The following is a 24,623-nucleotide window of genomic DNA, read 5'->3' as shown; positions in this document are numbered from 1 at the left end:
GTAAACAGTTTCAAATCTTTCAAAACAAACAATGTCTCGTTGCTATAGCTCAAAAAACTGGTCAAAGCTAAGTTGATGTGAATTACTAAAAAATGCATTTGATGCAAATCGATGTGCATTTGATGTACATTGAGCAAGTGATCCACCCCTTGACGATGCATCACATTCAGTGAAGCTCCATTGTAATCAATGAACCACATCTTTCTACGATCTCCGGGCCATTCCGCAACTCGAATCCGATGCAATTTGTCTCCTATGGTATGTCAGATCGGCAAGACATACAATCCACGATCCCTAGCCTCCTGTTTATAAACCCCCACCATTGACTGAAATTCAAGATACTTCTGTCAGATGTATTTAGGAAAATCGTAGGTAACTCGATTATATCGTAAAAATAATATATATTAATCCGTATTAACGGATATTAATACCAATATTAATGAGTGTCTTACCCCATGAGCTACACACATGGTTACCAATGGCTTTTAGGGCGAGATTAGAAGTTATGCGAGAAATATTTTCGGAATTGGCAAGTGTGCAATATTTGGGTTGAGTGCAATAATTGGCAATCTACCCTTGTTGTTATTTCTGAAGGGACACTCCGTTTGACAGCCAGAGCAGAAGTTTGACAGATCTGTCACCGTCGCAAAACTGTAGCCTTTTTCGCCTTCGGATCGCTCGCGAGTTTTTCCGCGACAGCATTTTCCATTCGCTCACTTTATCATACATGCTGTAGCGAGACGGTCGGTGGTTCGAGTTTTTCGTTCCGCGAAAGGATTTTTCCTCTTTTTCCGTTCCGTTCTCGGTTGGATTTTGTCGCGAGTGGTTTTTGTGCAGCGCGGGGCGAATTTTCTACCGTAATTGCGCGAGTGTATGTGTTGAGATTTTTAGGAATAATTGCGGCTGATTGCAGCAGAAATTTCACTCCTTGGTGCAATCAGCTCCTGTTCTTCTTTGCTCCCCTGGAAGATTCTAACATCTGGATCGAATCCGCTTGCTTTTCCCGCAGGTTCCGAAGGCGTTTTTCACCGAATCCAAAATGAAAATCTGGACTTCAGAGCATGTATTCAAGTAAGTGGCCAATTCTGGGGAGGTTCAATAGTGGTAGTGCTTCGCGAAATGTATCGATTATGTAAAAGGCAGAGCGGGGAATCTGTTTCTGGAATTTTCCGCCCGATGGATGCGGAATTCCGGATTCCGAGGCCCCGGGGCGATGACGAATTAAAGCGCCTTGGCAACAGTGGCAGGGGAAGTGACCTTTGGACAGCTGCTTCCGAGGTGCATTCGTCGTTCTGTTCGTGATTATGAAATGGAAACCAAAAGTTTCACGAGACAGACGAATGAGCAATAAGTGAGCTTGTGTGTTTGAGAGGAATTTCTTTGTTCCTCGTGTGTCGGCAAGTTCTCCGATTAGCTATTAGGCGGGGGCGTAGCAAGGATTTCTTTCGGGCATGGCGAATCACCTTTTAGTGAATAATTCATTCATTCATTCATTCACAATTGGTCAAGTTTTTGGAAACTCCCTTTTTTTCTGCTAAAAAAATAAATTAAAAATAATTTGATTTATGATTTCTACTACCTTAAACATTTACTAAACAATCCCAGATAAACAATAACCTGAGTAACGTGTTTATTCTTATCAATTTATTATTATTATTATGCTTTATTATAGACACTTTATCACATATCTGAGTGGCATTCGTGTCTGTTATCAATTCAGTTTTCATCTGTTCAGTCATGTTTATTTTGAATCGATTGATCAATTGATCATTTTGAATTTTACTTCTTAAGTAACGACACAAAATTGCATTTCTGTAATGTGTTTTTGGGAAAGTCGAATGAGTCCACGGTTCAGCCTTTGAAGCGGAAGCCTTCAATAAACTATTTGGAACATGTCTTATGATTTGTATCCCATTTTTATGTTTAAAACTAGCTCTACATCGATATTCCTCTAGGCTTCCTTTTTAACGGCCACTCGGTATAATGTTTGGCGACTTCGTTTTGATGTTCCACGATTTCTTCAGTGGAAATTACCAAATCTCAAATCTTCTTGTTCTAGGAGAAAAGTACGAATATAAATACTTGATTTTCAGCAATAAATCTGCATCTGCAATGTAGTGCAGTGTCTACTACCTGGATAAATCTGGAAAACCTGGAATTATCAGGAAATTTTATTCAATCTGGAAGAAACCTGAAATTAAGTCAAGAAAATTTCCATTACAAAAAGATCCTGGACCGACCGGGAATCGAACCCAGACACCTTTAGCATGGCTTTGCTTTGTAGCCGCGGCCTCTATCCACTCGGCTAAGGAAGGCCCCATGGTGTTGACTACCTGGAAAAACTTGGAAAGTCAGGGAATGTCAGGGAATTTTACTTGAGGTCAGGGAAAAAATATCAATACTACAACATCAAACGTTTTCAACATTATCGATCAGGCTAAGTCAGCAATACAATAGTTAATAATCATGATGTTTACATTCAATACGATATTAAAAAAAAATGGGTAGGGGGAAGTCCTCTATGCCCGGACAGTTTGAATTTTCTAAAAACGAATAACGATATTAAGATTTAAGTATCAGGTATCAGGTATCAGAAGGCCGGCTCCAGAGGCACGTTCCCCGCCATTTGGGAGATTTGTGCCATCGCCATAATTGAGCCTATTTCATCATCTACCCGATAGGAGAGGAAAGGGAAGGGAAAGATGGGAGGAAATAGGAGTGGGGTCCCTTGAAGAGGGAAAATTGCATAAGCGAATTGAGAGCATGTAGCTCCATACCACAATGGGTTCGCACAGCGCCCTAAAAAGGGCACTGCAAAACGCAAGAGCGTAAAGAGAGCCTATAGCTCATTACCACAGCGGGTTAAGAATGACAGAATGTCCTGAAGATTCAGGTTTCTGAAATCAGTTTCACTTAATAAGTGTTTACCAAGTAATTGGAATCGCAATTACGCGAAACTTGGACAGTTACATATCAGGTGATCATTATTAGCATTTATTGGCTTTTCTCGGTGAAAGCGATACTACTCAAAGTGGAAGGGAGCAAGGAAAGTAATGAAAGAATATGATGGATAGAATCGCAAGCGAGCGACGAGAGAAATGAATAGAAGTTGAAAACTAACAGAGGGCCATATATGAACAACACAATCGAAGCGACAAATCGTTGCCTAACGTCCTGGTTGTGAACGGCTAGATGTTGTAGTGTTGGTCACTACTAACACTAGACAGGCAAAAATTTGTCGCCTCGACCTGTTAACTATATTGTTCGGCGGATGTTTCAGTTCTATCGATCGGTGGCATATTTTCGGGGATTCATATGAAAGTCGCGTTACTTATTGGATTTTTCGCGCCTCGTCTCATATGCCCCTAATTCGCCCAAGTGATCTTTATTTGAACCGAAGTTTTTGAATTTCTTCTTATCAGGTGATAAGAAGTTCCATAATCGGAATCACAACTATCACACACAAATGAATCAATCACACAAATGTGATAGTTGAGTCGGCAGTGGTCAGTCAAGGTTGTAACCAATAGACTGCAATTCTGCTTTGACAGATTTGTCAAATACTTAGCCATTTTTGGGATGGCTCAGTAATGTACAATTTTGTTTGACGACAAGACTCCAAATTATTCCAATATGTTGAGTTGCCGCCCAAGAATTTCTGGAGCTTCACACAGCACTTCGAAATTGGAATAGCTGCCTGAGGGCCAATGAAGTCATGCGATGTTCCATTGCGAGCTAATTCATAAGCCAATTCATTCCCAGCAATGGAAGAATAGCAAGGAACCATACAAGGTTTACAGAGTTCACTGAATTCAGTTCCTTAAATTGAGTTCGACGTTCGATAACAAGCTTAGACCCTGAGTTGGCCGAAGCAAGAGCTTTAAAGGCAGTCTGACTATCTGACATATTCCTTTACAAATAGCCAGACGTCCACTCGTCCTGTGAAGGGACTTGTGAGGAACATTTCCTATAAGCAAAGTGACAAGCAATTGTGAGATCACTCGAAGCAAGGACAATTGTGTCCCAATTCACCGGAAGTGGAAACATCCAAATGACTAGGATTTCCAATGGACGCAGAACATCCATGGTATTTGGTCACAACCAATTCCCAGATTGTGGAGTATAACAAATGCAAAGTCTGCAAATTTACATTCATATGTTCATATTGAGATGTAGCGATGATCAGATAATAATTTATCATCTGATACATGTCAATTCGTCAACTCGTGACTGATTCTGTTCGAGCGAAGCATTATGTCTAACACTTCTTCTCTAGCAGATGCCATGAAGGTTCCTACAATAAGTAATCCAAGATTTGAACTACATAAGCATTCCATCAGACTGGAGCTTCTCAAATTGGTATCAGAGCTGCTCCAGATGATGTGATGAGTATCAGCATCACTGCCCACAATCAGCAGAAGGCCTTTTCATAGGCAGTGAACGACAACTCGTTTGAAATCATCCATTGGGGATGGTCCATCATGTGGTAAATACACCACAAAACGAAAGACGTATTTCCTATTGAATATATAATATATGAACAAAAATATCAATTGTGACATCACATACATCTCTGGTTGTTAACTCAGAAATGAGTGTAGCAACGTCTGCGCTATTTACGAGCACGCATGCACGAGGCATGTCACGTGAGTTTACCATTTCATGTTTCTGAAAGTAGCAAAACCTGGGTCCACAAGGTTATCTAGATAAAAGCTCACAAAAGTAAGGTTTTTGAACTAGCGCCACTTAAGCTGTACCATTTGCATGAGTCTACATAGAATCATCGTTGCTGATATTTTATGCTGAAGATTGGTCTAACTAAGCTATCCTAACCGTAGCCACTACCCAAACTAGGCAGGATTAAGCTTTTCGCAATCTCAGCACGAAAGACCAGCAGCGAAAAAACCAGATCGGTATCTCTTAAAAGTCGCCAAAGGCGAAAAAGCACAGAATACACTGTGTAAAACGCATAATGCGAGACCATTAAGGTGAAAATTTAAACTAAATTACAACGTATTAATAATCCCACCCTTATTAAGCCTCAGGCTTGAGACTGAAGAAGGGAAGCCGATTATCTCGGAGAAACACAAGGTCACCTGCACCATTGCTCCGGGTAGAACAGGAAGAGCATAATACTGTAGAGAGCGCCCTAATGCTCCACAGGCTCCGTTTGCGGTTAGGTTTTATTTAGACCCCCCTAACCATTCATTCTTAGGCACGGTAAGCTTAAAGCCGCATGAATTAGGGGTCACCTGTTAGGTGGACTTTTACCACCGGTACAGGCAGTCCGTAGTGTTAATTCTTAGCCAGTTGAAACAACCGCTACCGACACTACGCGGCTATCTAGCCTGATCGGAAAAAGGAAGTTAACATTGATGATTAACTCCTGACGTGCCCCGAACAGCCCCAAAAGTCCTCTATGCCCGGACAGTTTGAATTTTCTAAAAACGAATAACGATATTAAGATTTAAGTATGTTGGTGATAATCATAGTGTCCGAGCATAGAGGACACATTTCAGAGCACACCTTTTTTGGTACATAATGCAATCCATCATAAAAATGAATTGTAAATTTTTTTGTTCTCATGTGGGTTTTTATTGAAAATAATGTAATTTTTTTATACTGCACAAAAAATAACGATAAAACTAATATAAATTTTGAAATATTACCAAAAAACAAAAAGTGTCTGGGCATAGAGGACTTCCCCCTAAATAATTTTGCAATATCAACAGTGCTCTCTGAACAACTTCTTCGAAGTTGGCGTGGATTGCTTTAAACATATTTTGTTCTAAAGTTTCCTAGATCATTGCGTGTTCCACGCATTTTGCTCAAAATCTTGGAAGAAAAAATGGTTCATGACAATCTTTACAAGTTTGCTCAAAATATCCAAGTAAAACTATAAACCAATAAGGATTTTCGTATTTGAGTGCAGATGAAAAGAAGCCGTATCTCAAAATTTAAAGAGCACATATCTGGTGATTCAATCATAATAAAAAGAAAAATCGAAAGAGATTGGAGGTGATCAATCGATCAATTTTTCAGCTCTGAACAATGTTTGGTTTTCTAGATTTGTGCCTTTGGTGGTGGTTTTTTCGGTTGAATGTTTTGGAGTTTCACTCTTGTTACATTTGATGTACCGTTTTGATTCGAATCCCGGACAGCTTCAAATTCCGGACACTCTACTTTGTATGGAAAAGATTTCTCTCGAAATGTTTCAAAATGGGCCGTCAAAAAGTTCCCAATTTGAAAGATGATTTTTAGAAACATTTCACATAGCAATCCATGAAAATTTACAATGTTCAACTAGTTTTGACGTCTTTCTAACGGATTAGTGCATTTAGTTAATGATTCGATTATTCTAATTGTGTTTCTCATGAGCTGTCCGGAATTCTAATCAATGTGTCCGGAATATGAAGCAAAAGTGTGGTTGTGTCCGGAATAAAAATCATGAAGAGGCCGAACATTTTTGTTGATTAAAGTGAATCAAAGCTGTGGAATCCAAATCTTCACCCAGCATTCGAAATTTAAGTGTTTGCAAGGCCTGATTATGCTAAAATTGTATAGGGAACGATTCAATTTATATATGTTTCAATTAGTTGAAGTTCACTGAAGCCTTAAGTGTCCGTAATAGGAATAAAAAAAAAATTACAACATGAGAAACTAAACTTTATTGGTACTCAACTAAACTAAATTTTGTCGAAAGTACATATTTTTAATGGACAGGATGTCTCCCGATTTTTTCATTTTTTGTTTCTGAAAACAGTTTATTCAGATAGTACCGCCTTTCTTCAGGATTTTTATCAGGATCTTTTTTATAGTTTCGCCTAGTTTTTTTATTTCTAAAAATATACCCAGGAAATTCTTAAGACATTCTGAGGATGCCTCTCAAAATTACTTAATTATTCTTTGTGAATCCAGAACATCATTAGGAAGCAGAAATTTCAGGAATATTATTATTAGGAATCTGATTGATAATCTATCGATAATTTGTAAGATTACTTGGAGATACTCTTAGAAGATTTCTTGGAGGAGCTAAGGTAGTTCACAAGCTTAGAACATCTTTGTTCATACGGATTTTCAGGTTTGAAAAGTAAATAGGTTCTCAATTGTTCAGTTTTATCATAATAACTTGAATAAACGCTCAAGAATGTTATCTGACAGATACATGTAGGAATCTTGATTATTTCACTACACTTTTCAACCTAGAAATAGGGGACTACGCGTTCTGGACGATAACTTCGGATATCGAAACTTCTTTAGGATTAACTTCTGGATTGAATTAAAATATATTACTCATAAGCGAACACGACCGAACGATTGCTCTCACTGTTCAATACTGACACTGTCGTCGCAGCCTTGCTGCCTGCTGGATTTGATGATGATTGTGTTGCAGTCATACGGCATACACGGGGAAAAATTCTGTGGTAAAAATAACTATTTTAGCTGACTACGCCCATTCTTAAAACTACCATGGAAATTCAGACCTATTTACTATGTTTACGGTACACCCCACCGCATTACTGGTACATTTGACAGAAACAATTTACAACAATCTGATTCCAACTACAGACATGGTAAAATCAAGCGCATTTCTGGTCTGCTGAAAATTGCCGGTGCGAGCGCTTAAGTTAACCCCCTAAAATGGTAGTTTTTACCGCACAATTTTTTTGCGTGTATAACTTGAACATCATGTACATCGTCGAATATGTATCTTCTTGTACAAATCGTACTTATTTAGGTTCAAATAAACCAACTCAGTGGTCTGGAATTTCTCTGTAAAACGACTGGAAGGTCAGGGAAAGTCAGGGAATTTTATTTTCAAAATTGAGTCGACCCCCTGAAGGCCCCCTAGAACTCTACTTGCGATGATCCATCCTCTAATATGTTAATGTTTTTTTTTTATTTATTCAGCATGAAACACAAGGAAACAAAACTTAGGATCACAACCCGCATAATCATGAACCATATATGTACTGTTTCCGAAATTATCACAACTATTTGCAACAATACCAGACCCATTTCGTATAACCTGCAAAATAACAATAAACGTACACCACCAGAAACGGTATTGACAGTTTGATAAATAGTAATTGGAAAAAATACAATGTGGGGAATAGGCGGTTAAGTTATGTTACCATAAAAAATCGCAAATTATCCCGAACAAATTTGTTCGTTTACAGTTTGCTGAATGGTTGATTTACTATCCATTTTTTTACAAATCTACTGTTCATCAAACAATGTGGGAATGGTTGAACTATTAAAAATCATTGAAAACAAATACTGTATGTGTAATTATTGATGTACGGTGTTTTATGATATTTTAACCCTATGCTGAATTGTACCCTTACGTTCATACTATTTCAAAGATTTGGGGAAAATTAGTCAAACCACATTAGATTTCATGTTGGTTTTTATAATATTTATTTATTCGGTTTAATTTTTACTTGGATCGTTATTTATTATTTCAAGTGGAATTGAAATAATTCTTAAGTTCAGTTTTTAAACCACAGTATAATGTTTTTCTCAAATGTTGTTCCGGCTGTGGAATGGCGGATCAGCTGTCGTCATTGAATATATGTTCTATTTTTTTTACATCTCAGCAAAGCGCATATTTACTATTTGATCTAGGGCAGTAATGAATTTTGCGAAATAAAGCATACCATCGTCGCATCAGATCATCCGGAAAAATGAATTCACTCTTCAAACATTTGGTTCCTTCTGAAACATGAAAAAATGACATTGATAATATATATATCAAGACTCAAACGCTTGTGCTTACCATCAATACAAAAATGTCTTCGTTTTGTGGGTGGAATTCATTCCATTCCATCCGGATCTTATAAACTCCGCATTCAGAGTCGAGCTACGTTAAACTGCGTATTGTAATATTCAGCTTTAAAACTGTTTCACTACGTACAAAATCAATTTCCTTTTCGGATTCCTCTAGTTTCGCATTCATTTTCCGACTTTTAGTGTTGTGCTGTTGCCAAATAATGTTTTTTTCACGAGGACGTCACGTCCAATGAAATTGCACTAAAGGTAACTGTACATTTGCAGGTGAATAACTCCACGAAAGATAAAAATATCGACACTAATCCGTGAAAAGCCATGAATTGTTTTAATTTTCACTTTTCGAAAACAAAACATATGACAGCTTCGCTAATATAATGAAAATTGGTAAGCACCCAACCATCACCAATACCAATGAATGTTACTGTTTTCCAAACTGTTAAACAAATGTAATTAATGGTGAAATACACACATGTGTTAGTGTGTTGTGCAAACATAAACATAAACAATTTGAGAAAATGTTACGGTACGTTTTTACCATTTATCTCCAATTTTCATCCTCATGTGGTTTAACTGTTTTTGCACAGTACAATAAATTGTCACTGTTTGGTGTAGATTGAAAAAACAGTTTTTTATTGTCTAGAGCAATGATTTTCATATTGTTCAACATAAAATCAACTGTTTTGGATACAGTAACCTTTTCAGATAGAATAGATTTACTGTTCTCAACATAAGGCAAACTGTGTTTTTCTATGCGGGAATTCACTGTAAAACAAACCGTATTTAAATAGTTGTCCTGTACAATTGAAAAATAAACAATAATGTATATGAAGTTGTTGGATTATAATGCGTTATGGTACACGCAGAAAATTGACATCGATTCAAAACAATGATTGCTTTTGTTATTTTCAACAAGCGCTTTCAATTTGTTGTAATTAAATAAATTCCGTTAAAACAACAATGATTTTTATCAAAACAAATTGGAAATATTGTTGAATTTAGGGACAGCATTTTCAAAGAGATTTATTTTAAAAACAACAAAAACAAATCTCATTTCAAAGGGAAGGTTTGTTTGTTTCAATTATCTCCATTGTTGATGTGTGAAGCTACCCGCCATTTTTGTTTTTTGCTCTAAACGAGGTAAAAGTGAAAATTTCGGACGCGAATTTTTTTATTGAAGCACTCGACATGGAAAAAAATGCATCTAGGAAAGTTAAATCAATCGTTTGGAAATATCTAAAACAACGATCAAAACCGTTTTTGGTAAGTTGTGATCATTTTTTCTAAAATGTTGATTAGCTGTTTTTATTAATTGCAGTTACATACAAGATTTCATAAACGCTGATACATACTAATTTAATAGAAGGAAATTGAGCTGCTAATTTCATCTCATCATTTGGAAAGTGTTGCAGGTACCTCGAACATGTTTATGAAAAATGTAAATAAATTAAGCCTTCCAAGCCATAACCTTTTTTTTCATTTCAAAATAAAAATAAAGTAAAGAAAGCGGGGCCTGGGACCAATAAAAAGATGTTATTATTTCAAATAAAAATATTATAAAAGTAAAAAACAGTTACACTTTGTTTTAAAACAGTGAAGTTTTATTTTAATGCAAAAATATTGTTGTTTTAGAAGAAAAATATTTAAATCAAAAATTTGTTTTGTTGAACCGCGTTAATCTCATCTGTCAAATTCAACAATAAATATTTTTGAACTAAATCACTAGCAGTAGTTAAAACAAAGAATGGCTTTTATAAGCCGGCAAATAATACAAAAAAATGTGTTGTTATGATTCAGGATATATTTGATATCAGAATTGTTTTCTCTGCGTGTATTTCAACCATATGCCGTTTTGCTAGTGAACCTCTACCAATAGAAACAGTATGTTCAAACTAAAAACCTAAACAATATGTTATTCAAAGCATCACTATGGAAATTTATTAAAAGTTGAGCATAAATCGAATAACACATGTTTTAGTTTTTAGGTTGAATACAGAATGACGTCGCTTATGAAAAGAACACGAAAAGCAATCGATTGTGTAATTTTAAATTTTATTTGAGACATTACGTAATGAAGTTATACAAATAAATCAAGCAATATTTTTCACAACATTTCAATCAAAATTTGCTCATTTTCATTTCATTTTCACAACACACAAATCAGCCCAACCAAAAAACATCCGCTGTTGAGCTTGATCTTCTGAATCCATTTTCTTTCCGGCGGAATATTAACCTAAGCATTCACACTGCAGTCACTCAATTTACAGGCGATCTTTGACAAGGATTCGTCAAATTCACTCCAGTAGTAACAGCTCACGGATACAAATTCGCACCATCCATCGGAATGCGGAACCCGGTCGGAATGCGGATCTGTTTGACAAAAAAAAACTGACTTTGAATACGGACAGAATTTTGCGATGGAATTTCAGCGCTGCTCGATGGAGAGAGGCCTTTGCACTTGGTACATACATAATTTTCTTACCTTATGGATTTTCGGGTGTTCCCGAAGAGGAAACAGGATCTATTTTATCGTACAGTTAAACCTCCATGAGTCGATGTTCTATTACTCGATATCGACTCATGGAACTATGGATCAATGCACGAGTTCACTATTTGACGTTTTAGCGGTGCCGTGTTATTTATGTGGCCATGGAAACCAGTGAATTCGGCACCGCTCAAACGTCAAATTAGTGAATTCGTGCATCGGTCCATACTAAATTCAAAAAATCATGGTTACTATGATGGTCCCTTCAAACAGTTTTCCAAAGGATATCTGTTCCATCACTCGATATTTCCATGAGTCGATGGTCCCTTCAACATCGACTCATGGAGGGTAGACTGTATTATAGTACTAAATAACTTCACTTAAACTTGATTCTCAATTACTCTGACTCGATCGAACAAAATAAACATGACTGTTTGCAGCAAAATGTTGCAAATTTTCATATATAGTGTTCTCACTAATATCAATACATACAACTGTTTGTCAAACTGTTGAATAAAAGTATCATATTGAATGCAGGATGTGTGTCATTAAGATATAAGCTCAAACCATTTTACGAAAGGTGGCAGTATGTTTCTACCATTTCTCAAAATTGTTTATCTTTATACAATTTTACAATTACTGAGCATTATGATGTATTGTCACTATTTGCTTTGGTTGCTTCAAATTGTTCTTAATAGTCAAAAGTTTTAGGTTTCAAATTGTTCAACATTTAATCAACTGTTTGTGACGGTTAGAAGAAACAAACTGTTGAGGTTATAAGGCGAATTATATTTTTTTATGCGGGATGTTTTTTCCTCCTTCCCTTCCTTCAATTATTTCGCATCTTCTATCCAGAAACTATATTACCCTCCAGTAACTTTGATATTTTTGGATGTCTGAAAATAACACACATGCAGTGTTATGAAAAACTCAATTTCTCATAACTCACGCATGAGATTTTTCATGTGTGAGTTGTCAATCACGCAACTCAGCAGTCAAAAAATCATGGATGAGTTGGCTCTCCTTTTTGACTCATTGTCTCGTATTTCCACAGTTTACTCACAAACGGCTGTAATCTCTTGTTAGTCTAGTAAAATTATAGTGATCCTTTCTAACGTAAACAACAACATTCGGATTTCACGAGTTTTTGACAAGTTTTGCGTCTGAATCATTTTTTACCGTTTGAGTTGATTGAGTGATTTTGCATCAAAATCTCAAGCGTGAGATTTGCGAAGCAGATCTCTAATGAGTTTGCTCTCCCGGGAGAGCGTATTGATTGAGATTTGAGTGTGAGTCTATCTATGTTGTGTTGGTATAGACGAGCACGAAGTAACTTTCTTGTGAATTACCCTTCTGGCTACGCCCATGACTAAAGCTGCTGGTTCGTTCGTACGTCACCGTCGCGGGGCATGTGAGCGAGAGTCAGCTGTGCGCGGTGCAGCGTGCTATCTTGGTCGAGGGAATGATGAGTCGCCGCAAAAAGCGAGCGGAGGATTGTGTTATTAAACAGAAATTCGAAGGTCTTCTGGCCATGTGTAATGGGAAGCGAGGGTGACGGTCACTACCACCATTGAAACACTGAATCCTTGTAAAAAAGCACTGTTCAACAGGAAGTACCTTGAAGCAATCTCCCTAACTTTCTCGTCTTCTCCTCCACAGCCACCCATGGGAAACCGTGGCCCAGGCAGCCTGGCGAAAGTACCCAAATCCAATCAATACGGCAGTGATCGGCACCGATGTGGTCGAGAGGCGGGTCGTCGACGGTGTCCTCCATACGCATCGGCTAGTCAGCTCCAAATGGTATTTTCCACAGTGGGCCCAGAAGGTGAGTGCGAAGATTGCATCTTGCGTCGTGGCAGATGGTCAATTTCCCAGCCGGGGTGGAAAGTGACCTCCGTCCGGTGTGTAATTGTAATTGTAATAAGAGAGAGTATGGTACAGGAAATGAGGGCGCGGTCGATCACGGTTGAAATAATTCTCGTCCAATGGTGGGTAATTTATTGGGAGTTTTCAATGTCAAGATCATTTCGGTGTTCATCGCGTGATTGTCGTCGTAAGCTTATGCGCAATATGTTCGGTATTCCACTTAGCTGACTGAATCCTGTTTGGTAATACGCATTTGAGTCAAATTGACTGTTGTATCAAAACATTAAGTTCTGCTTAGGCACGCGAAATGTTAGCGCGTCAGACGCAGTATCAGCTGCGAAGCCAATTTAGAGCAGATGATAAGAACAGAGAGGAATGTTGGGCGAAGTTTAGAAATGTTGTATTTATTAGATTTGACCAATTAAGAAATTTTGCCATTTTATCATTGATTTTGTCAGCAAAAGTAAATGGTTAAAGACTTCACTTTTTCTTTGTTTGGAATTCTTCAAAATTAAATCTTATCTGACCTGATTTTACACTGATAATCGTGAATGGATTAAACGGATATAAACTTTGTACCTAGAGGCTTCCTTTTCTCTTTCTTTTCAAAACATTATTGGTATCATTTCCAACATTATGAATTCATTTCTTAAATCTACGTGTTCTGTGTAAGGCAAAATAAATTTATTTTCCATAGAAGTTTAGACTTTTAATAGGCGTATTGAAATCACTTACTTGTAAGACACAAAAAAACTGTTCATTAACTTCATCTAACTTTTCAAGAAACCAAATAGCACTCCAATTCGCTCTGTGTGTTAATGTAGTGCAATTATATAGCTGACATTCCCTATATTAGCCGAATAATAGCTCTATAATGCCGAAGAGGCGAAATAGCGGTTACTTGGGTTAACCCAATCATCCAAAGCACTTATCATAGCAATCGTAGATTGCATCGATCTTTGCCATTTTTTTTTTGGTATTTTTCATTGATCATTTGTTTTAATGTTTCGAAATTGGATAATTCTTTTTGATTTATTACTACTATACTGCCGTGAATTGCAAGTCGGTCCCATCTGCATTTTCGTCAAAATTGAGTTGAGTTCTGTTTGCGAATCAGTCCCATTACAGATTTACAGATTTCCGTACCGTGTAACACAAAAATAAAAGAAACTATGTTCTGATCATCTTTATATTTTTCTCTTGAAGATATCGTAGCAAAAGGCAAATTGTGAAAGTTTCATTAAAATTTGAACATTTTCCAATCCTTTGGAATTTTTTGAAAATTCGTATGGAAAACGAGTTTGGAAACTTCATAGCCCATTTTCTCAATGCCTCTCTTTTACAGATGGGACTGACTTGCGATTCACGGCAGTATACCAGATAGGCAGCATTCAAATCCCCTTCAATTTTCAGTTTTCAATTTTTAATCGCCTGTAAAGCCTTCTCATTGGTATTACAGAAAATAAATAGTCTATATTGGTACATCTTACAACTAGGCAGGCCTGAAAATTGGTTTGAGTAATCTACTACAGATGAAAAACTAGCTTACAAAACGTGGCTAGCCTCGTACTTATGGAATTGGAATATGTTAAAGCTCAAGAATCCATCATTCAATTATCAAAAAATGGAAATCCAGTTTTTTCGTTCAAATTTAAAGCTACAGTGAAACCTCCATGAGTCAATATTGAAGGGACCATCGACTCATGGAAATATCGAGTCATGGAACAGCAATTCTTTGGAAAGCTGCTTCTAGGGACCATCATAGTAACCATGAAATTATGTTTTTAGTATGGTTCCATGAGTCGATATCGAGTCATGGAACATCGACTCATGGAGGTATCACTGTATTTTTATGAAAATCTATCGTTGCATTACAGATAGCAAGTGTAATGCAGTGATAGATTTTCATCCGCATTGCTTCAATTTTGAACAAATAAGATAAATTGGATTTTTGGGATGTTTGTGTACTCGGAAAGCAGTGCCGAGAACCATTCACGGGTACCAGAATCCTTGCTGCAAGACCTCTAGAACGAGTGCACTCCGATGTGTGCGGTCCAACCACACCAGCGGCTTGGTATGGTTATCGGTACATCGTTACCTTTATTGATGGTTACATGCACTTCGCAGTCAGTAGCATATCCCATCAAGAAGAAGTCTGAGGTGTTCCAGAAGTTCCGAGAGTATGAGGCTATGGCTAGTGCTGCTCTGGGGCATTGGATTTCGAAGTTGACTGCCAACCAAGGACGCTTGTATTTCTCCAACGATCAAAGGTATTTCTACGTTTTCCAAGGGGATTCAAGTCGAGCCTACCGCAGAGCATACACCACAGCAAAATGGGGTGTCCGAACGGTTCAATCGGACAGTTGTCAAAAAGATATGTGCGATGCTGACTGAAGCCAAAGTTCTGAAGAATCTGTGAAATGAAGCGGTCCTAGTGGCGGTATATCTGACGAATAGGAGTCCAACCAACGCGGTGGCTCAATAAAATGATATCCTGGCTGACGAGGTAGAAAGCGAGGTTGAAGACGACGGCGTTGATGCGACCGGAGTGCTCTCTTCGCAACTAGACCGTGCACTATGGGCCAGAAGTCAAAATTTCGCGACAAAATTCCAAACACTTCAAAAATGAACAAAAACCAACCTAAAAGTAAAGCAAACTTAAGAAAACATATAAAATACGTGTTTGGGACGACTTAGATGAATTTTAAATCAAATTGAGAATATTTGTAAGGATTATGAATATTTGGAGAAATATATTAATTAACCCCTTTACCGGCAGCTTCATTTTTTACCGCAGGAAAAAAAATTCAAATCGCGATAACTTTTTTGTTTCTCGGTGTTTTTTGGTGGGGATTGCTCATCAAACCTTCCGGTCCGCCTCATAGTTACGTACTATTTGGTGCTGGGTGTAGTTCTTGTTTTTCCAGCTGTATTGAAAAGCATGAGCCATAGTCTTTGGCATACAATCGGATGTTTCTTTAGCAGAAAAGAACCGAAATGTCTATCGACGACCGGTGATTGCTAGCAGATATAGTGGAGAGCTTGTCTTGAAACGTTCATCGCTTCAAGCTAGTTGAAAAACTGAATACACTGATTGCCTGTCGATCAGAGCCGAACTAGGCATAGATCGTATACATACATCTGAATCTACATGTCTCCGATGTATTACATCGTTCCAGGTGGGAGTTATCTGATATGTGAATATGGTACCATAACAGAATTTTCCATCTGAACGAAGTGATAAATCATAATATTCCGCAAACTATATCACACATCTACAGAATGTATTGCGTGAAGTTAAGACACAGCAGAGTATTGGGTACATAGGACCAAGTCCCTGCCGGGTGGCGCGAAACTGATGAGCGATAGACAATAGAATCAACAACACTGCCATAAGGGATAGTAAGCATGTGACTATTGTCGAAACTATGATTAGGAGGCAAATCAACACCCCAAGATCAAATTTTTGTTACAACCAATGTAGGTATTATTAAATTAGGCTGTAGAAAATGATAAATATCTGATCACTTAGGAATGTGTTGCAAGGTAATAAATGCTCGTAGTCTGTTTTCTTCGAATACACATGTATAAATTGTTAAAATTGCCGAATCATACGCGGAATTTATTAAACGGATCATGAAATTAGGACTGAAATCATAATGATGATAGATTATCAACTTTCCTTTCGTCGTGCTATTTGTTACCGTTAGAATCACCAAACTGATTGGTTTCCCACTACATACACCAATACAACAGCACGAAAACTGAAGTATTATAATCGCGCGTGGAAACTTATTCAATATCCATATATTACATCAATAGTGAATTCTTGTATATAGCTAGTATAAATAACAGAATCATTAACTTCTTAAACATTCTTTAACTGAAAACAGGATGCTTGTTTTATCAAACATGCTCAATCGGCACCTAAAATCTCGGATCCAAATAGTTTTCTGAATAAAAATTGTGTCTAAATAAAACGTGTAGGCCAACAAAACATAATTGAGTAGGAGTTTAAAAGTTACTTAGCACATGAAAAGCAGTTTAAATTAATCTATCAACACTAATGCTCACATTTTTATATTCTCATTTCATCATGGTCCTCATTGCTCGAGCGGAGACGAACACCCTGGAGATGGAAAAATCGACAGCGCTACGATAAGGAAACGTAACAGATGAGAAACTATCGATACATTTATCAATTATAAAACCCCGTTTTAATGTTAACACTTTGTTTCTGTTTTTTTCTGTTTTTTCTGTTTTTTTCGTTTCAGCAATCAAAAACCGAACCAACTCTACTATCTTTTCATTTCTTCTTCGTTATACTTATAGTCCCTCTGACACTGAACCGAGTGGTGCGCCTTCCGCTTTATTACTGGTGCTGTCTTTCCTGTACATTTGGCATAGTGTCGGAGGTGGTGTACTGTATTTGCTATACAACGCGCTACTTTCGATATTGTGCTTGGCGTGTGGGGAGGCAGTACTAGTGGTGAAGCGGAGGGCGCCATTCGGTTTAGTGCCAGAGGGACTATATCTATTTAATGTATCTGAAGCTTGTGGGACCGCTTTAATTCCGGCGCCTGCTTGTGGAAGATCCCGGTGTGCTAAACGGTATAGGACATGTTAACGGGGGAGGCTTGGTAGGTCCTCACCCAGCCCGTGTCTAGATGGGCGGATAATTGTCTGCCAGGGTGTGGATTGAGCAATTACAATTACAAAATATATTAATTAACCCCTTTACCGGCAGCTTCATTTTTTACCGCAGGAAAAAAAATTCAAATCGCGATAACTTTTTTGTTTCTCGGTGTTTTTGCACCATTTTTTCACAAGTTCTCAAAAAACTCTTCTAGTTTGAGGATCCGTGTCGATATTGATCATTGGTCATCTGGATCCAGAGATATTCTGAAATTCCTTGGGGGACCGACGCTTAATCATAACCCACGTATATATCTTAGGCTACAGATTTTTTAACGTATTCAGATGTTCACTCTTTGGAACAATACATTAATGAGAGTATGTTGTGAAAATATGAAGCAATTTGGAGCAGCCGTCTTTGAGAAATGAGCATTTATGTTGCTGGTACCAAGCTGACCAAATAAAGATCTTGAAAACTTCAAAAATCGTCATATCGTAATTTTCAGATATCTCTAAGAATTCTTAACCAATTTGTATGATTTTTTCAGAGTAGCTCCTTATTACATAGCATTGTATAGCCCACATTTAACTTTTTCGATAAGTTGACGTAAAACAAAATGGCCGCCTAAGACATTTTGTATGGAAAATGTCGGTCCCCCAAGGAACATTGGAATATCTTTAAAACCAGATCACCAATCATCAATATCGACACGGATCCTCAAACTAGAAGAGTTTTTTGAGAACTTGTGAAAAAATGGTGCAAAAATACCGAGAAACAAAAAAGTTATCGCGATTTGAATTTTTTTCTTGTGGTTAAAAAAGAAGCTGGCTGTAGAGGGGTTAAGGCATTGCATATTCAAAATCGCTTGTACATCGTATCACAAAATGCATTGTACATTTTCAAAAACATGATTCATACATTTCAGAGTATTCTGAAAGTACACTATTAATTTCTCAGAACAGTTGAAAATGCCTGAAAAATGAGATCATGAAGTCATAGTTGTTTGAAATGCATTGACAACTGTTTATTCAACATACTTATTAGTCTTTCACAGTATAATTGCATTTAATTCATCATATAAACTATTAAATTATTATAAAGCTTTGCTTTCACTGTACATAACCTAAAATAAAGCCATAAAACCATCAGAGAGTCGTAAACGCATTGTCCAAAATGGAACAAGTTAATTTAAATTATATATATTTAGGTGCTATATTGTTTTAAAAGGTGACCAATTCACTTTCGAAACATTATGGTCAGAAATATTTTAGCTTAAAAGAAGGCCTTATTTGATGTGTTCAAACATCAGAGCATCCGGTTCACACTATGTTTTGGTCCCATCCCCGACATAGTCACTTATGACGTTAAAATTTATAGTGACGACTTCCTTCGGAAGGGAAGTAAAGCCGTTGGTCCCGAGATGAACTAGCCCAGTGCTAAAAATCTCGTTAATAAAGTCAAACCAACCAACCAACTATGTTTTGGACTTCATCACATTAATACATGCAGGAAATTGTTATATGATAATCATGAATTTTTGTGTAGATTTATTATATGATTGATTTTAAATTGAAACAAATCATGCAGCATTCTTAATCTTCATTTACTTTTAACGAAATTAGATGATTCGTTTATGCACAATTTAATAGTTCATATGCTCAAACTATTAACATTCTCCCGACAATATTACGCTTATGATGCCAATATATCTGGCAGCAATTTTAAAGGATTCAAACGATTTTTTTACTTTTCTTCATAGATGGCCTGTGACCTGGTCATTTGGAGCTGCCTTTAAATTTTTGTTTTCTTTTAATCTTTTTATTATTTTCCTTTTTTCTGATATTCCAACGTAGTATTGGTTATTAAACGGAAAGCGAAAATGCGTAGATGGCGCTCTTCTGGAATAGCGATTAGTGCAACGTAATCCAAATTTCTAGTGATAACTTTGGAAGAAAAATCACCACAATCATTTAAAAGACAAGATTTTTGCAATTTAAGGCACAGGAAACCGTAAATATTCGTTTAAATTTAAGAAACTTTCACGAACCAACCCCTCTTTTGATCGCCAATAGGAGGACAGTACATGATGTTGCCTAATTATTTTATTATCTATTATTTCCTAATATCAATTCACTCTTAGTGAACCATCAAACTTAAAAACGGGCAGGTTATGGATGTTTCTACTTGATTTTTATAACTTTTGTAAAATGTTAAACCAATGATTCAATCCTTGAGTCGTTATACTGGGAGCCTCAAACTGATTCCTCTGTTATGGTCTTATCATACCATATATAACATAGACTCAAAGGAAATTACAAAAAATAAGTTTTTTTTTATTTTTCTACCGACTCTACCTAGATTTCTGAATGTCACTTAGCTCATAAACGGACCCTTGCTGAAAAGTAATGAATTATAACATCTTTAGTTGTTTTTATACCAATCAAACTTATTCAATTGGTTGGGTTGTATTACACACAGCAAAGTTTAAAATATAGGGTTTAAAAATTGACTAAATTATCGCTTGTACTTGAACCGCTGTATCTCGGCCATCCGCAAATATATGCACAAACTTTTGGTAGCACAAGAAAGAGTGGAGACTAGGCTTCCACTTCAAACTGGTTGCAAGCCGAATATGGTGGAATAACTAAACTTTTAAGGCGAACTAGTAAAAATATAGTAAACATTACTGGTACATTGTAAAATCAATGGTTAAATTTAAAATTAACATTATTTTTATATCACACATGTGAAATGCACTCAATTTGCTTTCGAAAAATGAACACACAATTATTTTTCTTGCCATTTTTCTTCTCAAACCAAATTTTCTAATAATAGGCTGAAATACAAGTTTTTCAGTTTAAACAAAATTGACCTCCATAAAGTACAATGAAATAATGTAAAAAATCAAATAAGATAGTTGGGTTACAATCACACATGTTCCCAATAATGAGAAATTCATTTCAATAATTAATTTTATTGAAAAAATATTTTTGGACTTTTGTCGCGAAATTTTGATTTCTGGCCCATAGTGCCGTGGTTCAAATTTTGAAATGGAATTCCCGAGACACAGCAAACGGAAGTGGTAAGTCGAACGACTTTCTGGTTGGAAACATTTTCACTGCCGCGCAGTCCCATTCTACAGATGAAGCCCGAAACGTTCCTGATGTGCGTTCCGTGGGACAAGACGGAGCCTAGCGTTTGATCCTGGATTTGTCTGAGGCGTACAAGGAGATCGTTGGACAAGCCGACTATGCTCTTTGGTAACAAGCGATCGGTGAGGAAATGTTTGGCGATTGGTGAGATGTCCTGTTGGTGTGGTTTCACTAAAGTCGAAATGGGTCTTCCGAATCAAGCCGGACGAGCATGACGAACCGGTTCGTTATAAGACGCACTTGGTAGCGAAGGGGTTCCAGCAAAAGCCCGGAGTCGACTACAACGAAACGTATTCCCCCGTAGAGAAGTTGGCCGTGATACGTACCGTTCTTGCTGTAGCTACCCACCGAAGGATGCACGCATATCAACTCGATGTGAAGGCCTGTACGGTGAGCTTGAAGAAGATGTCTACATGGCCATACCCGAAGGAGTCACGGCACCTCCGAACCTCGCCTGCAAGCTGGAGCGATCGCTGTATGGACTTGAGCGAAGCCCTCGCTGTTGGAACAATGAGCTGATCGACCTTTCTCTGGATTTCGCCTTTACCCGTTTCTAGCATGACGACTGTTTGTACAACAGGATCAACTATCTAGGGCGGGTTATACATCATCATCTACGTAGACGATTTGCTCATCGCTGGCGATCGGCTGGACCTTGTACAGGAGATCGAGCGTGCTCTTTCCAAGAAGAGGACAGATGACGGATTGCGGCGTTGTTAACCATTTTCTGATTATGTGCTCGAAGACGACTTCAAATCGAAGCAATTGAAACCGCAAACCAAATAGCGGACATGTTCATCAAGGCCCTGAAACCTGAACTTTTCCGCGAAATGAGGACCCTCTTAGGACTTACCGATTCAGGGGGGTTGATTCGCAAAAGAATTCTGATGTAATCATAAATATGCAGTTCTCACAGAATCCAAGGTTAGATTATAATCAAATATTGGGAAGATATTGTACAGAATTCTTTGAAGAATGCTTCAAATAATTTGTATATTCTTCAATTTCTGCGAACGACCATTTTTTCACTACTTGACTTAATAGATTTTTTAACAAAGTTAGAATTTATTACGTACTAAGAAAATTTGGCCCGCCGCACAATCTTATTTCTGAGAATTGGTCAGCGGTTCAAAAAAGTAAGACATGCCTGTTAAACGCTTAGGTTGGCCAGGAGATGGGATTCTGACCGACTATAACAAAATTTGGCACCCACAGGCAGAACGAGAATCCCCCATCCAAGAATATTATGGTCATTCGTAGCACCTACTTCCAGAAGAGCCTTCCATACCGATGTACCTGGAGATCCCCACAGCAGACAAAATCACATGGACGGCACTTCTCCGACCTTATCGACGTCAGGACCTATCGTGGCGCTAACATCGACTCTGACCACTATCTGGTGATGGTTAAACTGCGCCTAAAACACCTCCGTCGTTACCAACGTACGGTACTGACGGCCGCCCCGGAATGAACTAGAGCGGCTTAAGCAACCGGATGTCACAGCTGCATACGCACAGCACCTCGAGGCTGCATTACCGGAAGAGGGTGAGCTGGATGAAGCCCCTCTTGAGGACTGCTGGAGTACAGTGAAGGCAGCCATCAACAATGCAGCTGAGAGCAACGTGAGGTACGTGGGACGGAGTCGATGGAACGATTGGTTCGACTAGAAATGTAGGCAGATTCTGGAGGAGAAGAATGCAGCGCGGGCGGTCATGCAAGGGACCCGGCAGAACGTGGAACGTTATAGACGGAAACGGCAACAGAAGACCCGCCTCTTTCGGGAGAAAAAACTTCGCCTGGAGGAGACGGAGTGCGAGGAGATGGAACAGCTATGCCGGCCTCAAGAAACACGCAAGTTCTATTAGAACGCATCCCGCAGCGACTTTGTGCCGCGAGCCGAGATGTGCAGGGATAAGGATGGGAGCATCTTGACGGGCGAGCGTGAGGTGATCGAAAGGTGAAAGCAGCACTTCGACGAGCACCTGAATGGCGCTGAGAGCACAGGCAATGAAGAATGCGATATCAGAAGAAATGTCTTCGTCAGTACTGTGTGCGATGGAAACAACTAGTCCCCACTTTAAGGAAGGTTGAGGATGCTATTGACCAGCTTAAGAACAATGAAGCTGCTGGTAAGGATGGTATCGGAGCTGAACTCATATAGATGGGCTCGCAGAGGCTGGCCATTTGTCTGCACCGGTTGATAGGCACAATCTGGAAAAAAGAACAGCTACCGGATGAGTGGAGTGCCCCATCTACAAGAAAGGCGACAAGTTAGATTGTGAGAACTTTCGAGCGATCGCCATTCTAAATGCGACCTACAAAGTATTATCCCAGATTATCTTCCGTCGTCTGTCACCTATAGTAACCCAGTTCATGGGAAGTTATCAAGCCGGCTTCGTTGACGGCCGATCGACAACGGACCAGATCTTCACTGTACGGCAAATCATCTAAAAATGTCGTGAATACCAAGTCCCATCACCTTTTCATCGATTTCAAGGCGGCATACGATAGTATCGACCGCGCAGTGCTATGGAAAATCATGAACGAGAACAGCTTTCCCGGGAAACTCACGAGACTGATAAGAGCGACGATGGAAGGTGTGCAGAATTGTGTGAAAGTTTCAGGCGAACACTCCAGTTCGTTTGGATCCCGCCGGGAACTACGACAAGGTGATGGACTTTCGTGCCTGTTGTTCAATATTGCGCTAGATGGTGTTATGGAGAACCGGGCTTAATAGCCGGGGTAAGATTTTTATGAGATCCAGTCAATTTGTTTGCGTCACGGATGATATGAACATTGTCGGCCGAACATTTGAAAAGGTGGCAGACCTATACGCCCGCCGGAAACGCGAGGCAGCGAAAGTTAGTCTGGTGGTGAATGCGACCAATACAAAGTACATGCTAGTTGGTGCCGAGCGTGACAGGGCTCGCCCAGGCAGCAGTGCTACGATAGACGGAGATACGTTCTAGGTGGTCGACGAGTTCGTCTACCCTGGATTCTTACTGACGGCTGACAATAACGTTGGCCGTGAAATACGGAGGCGCATCATCAGTGGAAGTCGGGCCTACTTTGGCCTCCACAAGAAGCTACGGTCAAAAAATATTCACACCCGCACCAAATGTACCATGTACAAAACGCTCATAAGGCCGGTAGACCTCTACGGGCAAGAAAGATGGGCGATGCTTGAGGAAAACTTGTAAGCACTTGGAGTCTTCGAACGTCGGGTGCTTAGGACGATCTTTGGCGGTGCGCAGGAAAACGGTGTGTGGCGGCGAAGGAAGAACTCCGAGCTCGCCAAACTCTACGGCGAACCCAGTATCCAGAAGGTGGCCAAAGCTGGAAGGATACGATGGGCAGGACATGTTGCAAGAATGCCGGACAGCAACCCTGCAAAAATGGTGTTCGCTTCGGATCCGGTCGGTACAAGACGGCGTGGAACGCAGCGAGCTAAGTGGGCGGATTAAGTACGTATCGATTTGGCGAGCTTGGGCAGAACCGAGGATGGAGAGATGTGGCCACGAACCGGGTATTGTGGCGTGAAATTGTTGATTCAGAGTTATCTGATTAGATGTTAACTAAATAAATGAATGAATGAATGCCGGTAGTCTACATACCTTTGAAATATAGACTGTTCTCAAGGATGATCTTCAAGCAGTTGGGATGAATGAACATTGTGAGCTAAGGATCAAAATCT

At 38.7% G+C, this 24,623-nt stretch overlaps 1 protein-coding gene across 1 annotated transcript in view; it reads left to right on the top strand.

The window, feature by feature from the left end:
- Positions 1 to 695: 695 nt before the first annotated feature.
- LOC5578839 (protein slowmo) overlaps positions 696 to 24,623 on the top strand; it is a 34,791-nt gene continuing 10,863 nt past the window's right edge. The window contains exons 1-3 of the mRNA XM_021847632.1: positions 696 to 871; positions 1,010 to 1,071; positions 12,935 to 13,100. Coding sequence (XP_021703324.1) covers positions 1,040 to 1,071; positions 12,935 to 13,100 — 198 coding nt within the window. The 5' untranslated portion in view covers positions 696 to 871; positions 1,010 to 1,039. The remainder of the gene's footprint in view (positions 872 to 1,009; positions 1,072 to 12,934; positions 13,101 to 24,623) is intronic.

Source organism: Aedes aegypti, chromosome 2 (assembly GCF_002204515.2).
Source record: "Aedes aegypti strain LVP_AGWG chromosome 2, AaegL5.0 Primary Assembly, whole genome shotgun sequence".
Taxonomy (NCBI): domain Eukaryota; kingdom Metazoa; phylum Arthropoda; class Insecta; order Diptera; family Culicidae; genus Aedes; species Aedes aegypti.
Note: the sequence above shows the minus strand (reverse complement) of the source record. Positions and strands in the feature narration are given on the sequence as shown.